The 7178-nt window shown below is 34.0% G+C and overlaps 1 protein-coding gene across 2 annotated transcripts; it reads right to left on the bottom strand.

Moving 5' to 3' along the window:
* Positions 1-976: 976 nt before the first annotated feature.
* On the bottom strand, positions 977-2458 carry LOC130641319 (probable glutathione S-transferase 7). Of its 2 annotated transcripts, none has more exons than XM_057448068.1 (4): positions 2176-2458; positions 1827-2047; positions 1467-1574; positions 977-1193 (listed from the first exon to the last, which is right to left on the bottom strand). In XM_057448068.1, the coding sequence occupies exons 1-4, from the start codon at positions 2312-2314 to the stop codon at positions 1032-1034; spliced, it is 630 nt and encodes a 209-aa protein (XP_057304051.1). In that variant the 5' UTR covers positions 2315-2458; the 3' UTR covers positions 977-1031. The 2 variants fall into 2 exon arrangements, with proteins under 2 accessions (XP_057304051.1, XP_057304050.1); XM_057448067.1 differs by having other exon boundaries at positions 1462-1574; positions 2176-2367.
* Between the last annotated feature and the right edge of the window lie 4720 nt (positions 2459-7178).

Here is a 7178-nt window from a genome sequence, read left to right as displayed (position 1 = left end):
ATTTGGATAAACCGTCAAATCTAAATGACGCAATATTTTGTCAAATTTCGAAAATTAAGTTAAATCCTTTGACAATTATTGCTTAAATAATTTATTGCCGCTTCTTCACTAAATTACTTTAATTCAATAATCAAGTGCTTTTTCAGAAAGTTGTTTTTGAGGGTAAGTTTATGGAGAGCACCGATACTCCTACTGTTACATACGGTACTGTCCCTGTCTTCTACGGTAAAAATACGGCCCAACGAAAGCAGTTTCTCTGATATCACAATCTGAAGTAGAACAAAGAATAGTTAATTTTGTTATTTTTTAAGGTCAGGATTATTGGCAGAGTAATTGCTGTTGACAAGATGACTTGTAGTCGACTTCTGGTGAAATCAACGTTGCCATGGTTGTATCCTGTTATGGTGACATGCGGTGTGTTTTTCTTTGGTTGAAACTGGTTGTTTTTTACTGCCACCGTCTGTGATGCTAATCTCATTACCGGAATTGCTGAGATTAAGTTTTAGATTGAAACTGAAGATTTAATTTCATTGTAGACAGCTAAGTCAAAATGTGTTAAGCACTTTATGAGCTACCATTTTTGATAATAAACATTCTCGACCCCTGAGCTCTTGAGTTAAACTACTTTTAATCTCAAAGAGCACTTGAAAGAGAATGAGAAATCCATATACTCAAACTTGTGTGCCTTCAGCAGATGTTTGATTTGGTCTTTTTACATACATCAAGTTATGTGCAAAGGAAATCGTAAAAAACAATGAAATTATAGGGTAACCGCGCCCAAGAATAAGGCGGACAAGCCTTTAGGTTCGTCTTTAAGTTTAAATGTGACATTTTAGCTTTAAACATTGTTAAAGAGAGAATAAAAATAAATCTTAGAGCTATCCACGACGATGGGCTAAAAGGTTGGGTTGGGTAGGGGTACAGGTAGGAGTAGGGGTAGGCGCTTGGCGGGGCAGGGTAGAGGGTACAGTCGAAGTTCTCAATACGAAATAATATTGAAATATTTACTTTTGTAAATTACAAATGTTTTTTTACATGTCGTACTTTTTTGTTTCTAAATGCTTCTTGACGCTCTCAATTGATTTTACTTTCTCTACCAACCCAGTTAATTCTGGGTAAGGTTCCAAAAATGTTGGGTTAAATTTGAGAACCAAACCGCCGATGGAAAAGAAGACAATATCAGCCAAAGTAATCTGAAAATAAAATTTGCGCATTATTAAATGTTCTTTCCTTGAAGATTCTTAACATTTTTTTAAAATCAGAAAATGAATTAGGCTACTAAAAAATATTTGAAATAACCACGTAAGGCCGTTCTCAGGCTAAATCCTTTCTTGTCTTTTGACCACCTGTGAGTTCAAAGCTAACACCGTGACAGTTGACAAATGTTTCCACGTGTGAAAGACGAAAGAGAAAAAATGTAACGCGAAATTATTCACTAAAATAAACTTTGCTATTTTACACCTTACCTTGTCTCCAACAAAATAGCCAGTTCCATTAGCTTTAAATATTTCTGATAAGTAGTCGAAATATCTTTTGGTTGAGTCCTTGGCGTATACTTCAAGTATCTGCGATTTCTAAATAAAAAATTGTGATTTTCAAAACCATTGATATACTCTCATATTACATTACCTCCACTTTTAAAACAGACTGCCGACCCTGAGTTACCTAATTCAATTTTACGCCGAGCATAATCAATATTTTTCTAACGTTGACAGTCAAATTAATATAAGGGCTAATGGCAAATAACAAAAATAGATAATTTCAGAATTTTGTGCTATTTATAAGCTACAAAGAGGAAAAAAAGTAAAAATCCAAATTTTAAGTACCTTTTCGTCCTCTGATAGAGCTGGGTTAAAATGAATTTTCGCAAGTTGTTCTACAAATTCAAACAGAGTTGCTCCGACCTGATCAATGATACTTGCTTCATCGTTATTGGCTCCGTATAAGTTGAACTCGCTTGCTAAATATCTGTAAATAGCCTTGGATTGACAAATCACGCGACCGTCAACCTCGAGTGTTGGTAATTGATTCAACGGAAATTTTTTAGCTAAAAAAAAAAGAAAAGTGACAAAAACTATGTCACGGATCAGTGTGGTTAAGAAAAAAGATCAAGTGTCACACTTACTATGTCACGGATCGGCGTGGTTGAGAAAAAAGATCAAGTGTCACACTTACTATCGTTCTTTACTTTAGGCCATTCTTCTTTCGAAATGTGGTTGTCGGTGAATTCCACACCTGCTACCAGGAATAAAAATCTTGCCAACTCTGCACGACCTCCACTTGGAAAGTAATTCAAAACATATTTCTTCGACATGACGTTTAGTTCTTCTTGTTGTTTGATAAATAATAAACAAAGAATATATAGTAACTGTACGTTAACAAGTGAAAGAATGCACTGTACCGCCTGTCCTTTAATTCCGCGAGAATTCACCCGTCGCAACAAAGTGGACAAAATTATATCGCATTTGCTTATTCATGTGTCTTCCTTAGGAAGCTTTTTTTACTCACATACACACACACAAGACGTAATACGGTAATTGTTAGTATAGAAATGTAAATTCTAAGGTCCAATAAAACTTTTCTATCAGGGAATATGCGAGTCACGGTTTAATTTGCAGACACGTGCTGTGTTGAAGAGTTACGAAATTTGTTTTTGCTGTAATCTTGGTGGCTTCCAAGACGTATAGTGGTCCCTTTCAAATACCTAATTTTTATCTATTTTAATAATATTGTATCGATTTTTAACAATCCTATTTTCGAAAAATTAGGACAAAATTTTCATCTTAAAACGTCTATTATTAACACCTTTAATCCTTTTTTAAAAAAATGTTGCGTTGCTACAACCTTGAGCAAGAATTAATCTATGATTCAAAAACCACTGTCACAACAGAATTGGTGTAACTTTGTAGTAAGCATGTCTTTTGCGGTAATAGCATTCATAATATAATTTCTTGCAGGAACAAACTGTGAAATCCGACCCTCCGTCGCGGGGATATTCCTCAAAGTCCAGCCCTCCATCGCGGGGAAATCCTCAAGATCCCACCCTTCGTCCCGGGGACAACTCTCAAAATCCAGCTTTCCGTTTAAAAATGTTGTAGGATTGCGAGTCATCTGTAGTTGCTATGATGTTCTGTAAAGTTTAACCTTTGAACTTTGAAATCTGTCGGCACTCTTTATAAGATATTTATGCAATTATACAAATATAAACAATTTATATTGGTTTATCAATGAAAATTGAAAGTTGCGAAAACATCCCAGTTATCATGATTAATGTAACCAGACAAATTACATATGAAAGAAAAATTAATTAAAATTAATTTATTTATATTTTCTGATTAAAAAAATCTATTGTAAATTCCAATGAATAGCTTTTAATCAATTTTTTTAATTGATGGTTTATGGATAAGTCCTACAAGAGAGCAATATCATAGTATATAGATATAGATAGATATTTTTCGTAAACAAAGGTATATACAGTAGTAAAGTGTTAGTACAGTATTAAATTCAATAAATTTAATTGTTACAAGATTAAAAATATGTAATAATGCTATCTAACTAACAGTAGATACACAAAGATTTAATAGATCTATATTCAAAAAATACTTCCTCACGAAATTCACAAATTCGTTGACCCAGAATTACATTTTCTCTGCTATGGTAGTAGAAAAGATGACTTGTGTATTACTCGCAAACCTCGTGCATAGAACTCAAAAAACCTAGATTTTTAATTGGTTGGTTGCATAGCCTAAAATTTCGTCAACGTTGTTTTATGACTAAATAATATAAACAATTTTTAAGCACACGACCCTTCTTTTTTTATTAGGATGAGCTGTTTCAAGAAAAGAAAGTATAATGCATTGAAATAAGGTTGAAATCTAAGGGACCATTCAAAAATTACGTAACAACTAAATTTGCCAATTTTTCACACCCACCCACCCCATCGTAACTAATCTAGTATCATCCACCCCCCCCCCACCCCCAACCTACTTTGTTACATAATATTTCGAATCTTCAGGCCTTATCTATTCATTTCCTATAGTATCAAAAACCTTTATGTAAAACTTAATCAGCCAAATTAGTGCTTTAATATGAAAAAAGATATAACAGAGCCATTTATTTTGCATACAAAATGACATGTGTAGACCATACACAAAAATAACAAAAATTATCATACCCACACCCCTCAGGCGTTACGTAATTATAAAATGGCCCCTAATGCAACCACATCAACCTCAAACCCAGGGCCTGTAGCTTTTTGTGAAATGCTTTTCATCCTCATATCTAAAAAAGATACAGATCCTGGGTTCGAGATTGTAATAGTATAAGCTCCGACAGAAATCTAAATAATGATTGTTAAAAATATCAGCATATCAACTGTAGTAGCACCAATTTAGACTACCATGTCTCTGGTATTTTTTTAAACAAATGCATAAGAGACACGCCCTTTAAAAAACTGTAGAAAGTTTACAAGAACAACTCTTTAAACGTGCAGAATATACACACATTTAAGAGGGTTTGAGTATGTAATATGTTTCAACTCTAATTCCACAGCAGTAAGAATCCAAAAATATAACTTATTTACAGAGTTTGTCGTAGAACTAAATATTCCTTGCAAAGCAGACATCCTCGCAATACGAACCTCCATAAATTGTGTAGGAGAATTGCAAAACTATTTGTTTTCAAAACAACTTAACGGTTTTTCGCGTGTAGACGCAAAGTAACACGAAACCATGCATGTGACTTTTAACAAATAAAATGCTGACCTGAACTTCTGTGTTATTCATAATGCTGGTATTCTCAACCTCGTGCTCAGTCCTCCGTGTCTCTTTTTAATACATGACAGCGTTAAGCATGCAAAGAGAGAAGAGGCCCTGGGAGCGAGGTTGGGAAATTTTCACTCGTCTAGAATAATTAGTGCTCTTCCTCGCAGATTCAAAACTTCTTTCTTTATGTATTTTTTGTCACAAAACTCACAAAAGCTACAACTTTGGATCTAAATTTCCTGTTTTTTATGTAAAAATAGTTAAGAAAAGGAAATTAAAAAAACACGTGCGAGAAGCAGCCATTGCTTTATAATTTCTCTATATAAAACCATAATGTCTTTTACATCATCAACGCACCAATATCGCATACTTATTCGTTTACAAAATAACACGTTATAACGTAGCAGCCAACACTTACAGTAGAAACAGAATTTACAAGCCGCATTGGAAAACATTTAAAAATTCCAGAACGCAAATTTCCCTTTTCATCTATACTTATCTGCTCCAGTTCAAAAGTAAATGGTAACATAATAAGCTTGTAAAACATAGAACAAAAAACAAATGCAATAAATAACACGCATAGACACAAAAAAACAACAATCAAACAAGCTGCTGCCTGCTTTAATTTCCCATCCAGATGGAAAGCATGTTTTTTCTTTTCCAGTATTCTGTCTAGAAGGGAACGATAATGCAAGCGTCAATGTATTTATAACAGAGCTGGCGCAAAGAAGATTATACTGGCATTCGCACGATCTTGTTCAAAGTTGTTTAAATTACCCGTTACAACACTAATTGACTGTGTATGAATCCGTTATTAATATGATTTGATTACCATAGCCTGTTTTAGGTTGAGTTATCAGATTTTGTGCAATTGTGCAAGAGTTGTTAACAAGATTGTCTGTTTACGTCCAATGTAAACAGAACCTAAGATACGGATTAAATTGAAGCCAACCTCTGTTCCAGTGTTCTTTGTCTCTTTTGTATACCGTGTCTCGTCGTCGCGGTATAAAATAGAAACCTCGTTCCCAGGGGTCCTCTGGCCCCTGAGCCGTTCAACTTCATTTCAACAACGCAAAATTCCCTGGAAACGAGGTTGGGAAATATTAAGATCTTCAAAACTTTTATTTTAAAACCTCTATAAAATAAATAGACTTTTCGCCCGTTTTTTATGCCATATTTCGGATAAAAATTGGCCTCCTAAATCTGACATCATCAATCCTTTTTTTATAAAATTAAATAAATTTTCCCTTTATGATCTTTAGGAATACAGTTTTTGTCTTTTTTTCATTCGTCAAGCAATAACTACAAGGGACTTTTAATCCATCTTCTAGGAGTCGTAAAGCTCAAAAAAGCTGTCTTTATTAAATGTGATAATATGTTCAAATTTAACATCAAAAACCCTCTCCAAAAGACCGGATATTTGGGGGACTTTAAAGAGCCTACAAACGTGACGAGGAAAGAAAGACATTTGGGATAAAAAGAAATTCGGTGCAAACAGCATAATATATTGTCGAAACTTAAAACGACTAAACAGTGAATCATAAACTTTGGCATACAGAATTGCGAACGATCTAGATGGTAAAATTATTTGATTGATTTATTTTAACTTAACACCTTACGAGTCTCCGTGTGACGTCATAACAAATTTGTTTTTTAAAAATGATAAAAAGTCACTAAATTTAACCCTTAATACTGTATGCTTCAAAATGTTATTAAAAAAATGCCCGAGGGGAAGGAGAGAATTTAGCCTCCACCCCAACCTCGTTTCCAGCGCCTGTTGTCTCTGTTTTTATCTCGGGACGGCGAGACGAACATGTTCTTCTTGTCGTTTGATGTTAGAAAAGATACAAGATGCCCTGGGGATGAGATTGCCTCCAACTCTCTGGCCCTAGTAAATGTTTATGCAGTCAGCTTTGAAGAGGTTCTACTGTAAGAAGTTGTTTTAGAAGGTTGCATGAAAAAACATTCTGCTGATAATAGCTCTTTTTTGCGACTGTAAGAACGAGATATCTAAACAGGTAGTAAAAACGTATCCGTTTACTGACTTAAAAAAACGTTAAGAAAGCAGAAAAATTCATAAAAAACTATAGATAATTTGTAAATTAAAATCACAAAGCAATTTTTTTTTTCGCTGTCCAAAATAATTGTTTTTTTTTCGTCAGCATTTTTTACATTCAGATTGTACGCAAGATTAACTCGCAATATAATCACGGTTTTCGTCCTGGTCTCTTAGCTATATATATAAAAAAACTCACTAGGACTGAGATTTAATTAATGTTATACGCCAAAACTAATTTTGTTGCATATAATATACTGAGATATCTTAAACTATTTTGTAGTATATAGTCCACGGGTTTGTTCGTCCTATAATTCCAGTCCTCAGATTAACCGTCGTACCTATCTCGGACATCGCTA

This window comes from Hydractinia symbiolongicarpus, chromosome 4 (assembly GCF_029227915.1).
Source record: "Hydractinia symbiolongicarpus strain clone_291-10 chromosome 4, HSymV2.1, whole genome shotgun sequence".
In the NCBI taxonomy this organism is placed as follows: domain Eukaryota; kingdom Metazoa; phylum Cnidaria; class Hydrozoa; order Anthoathecata; family Hydractiniidae; genus Hydractinia; species Hydractinia symbiolongicarpus.
This window is presented reverse-complemented; position numbering and strand designations above follow the sequence as displayed.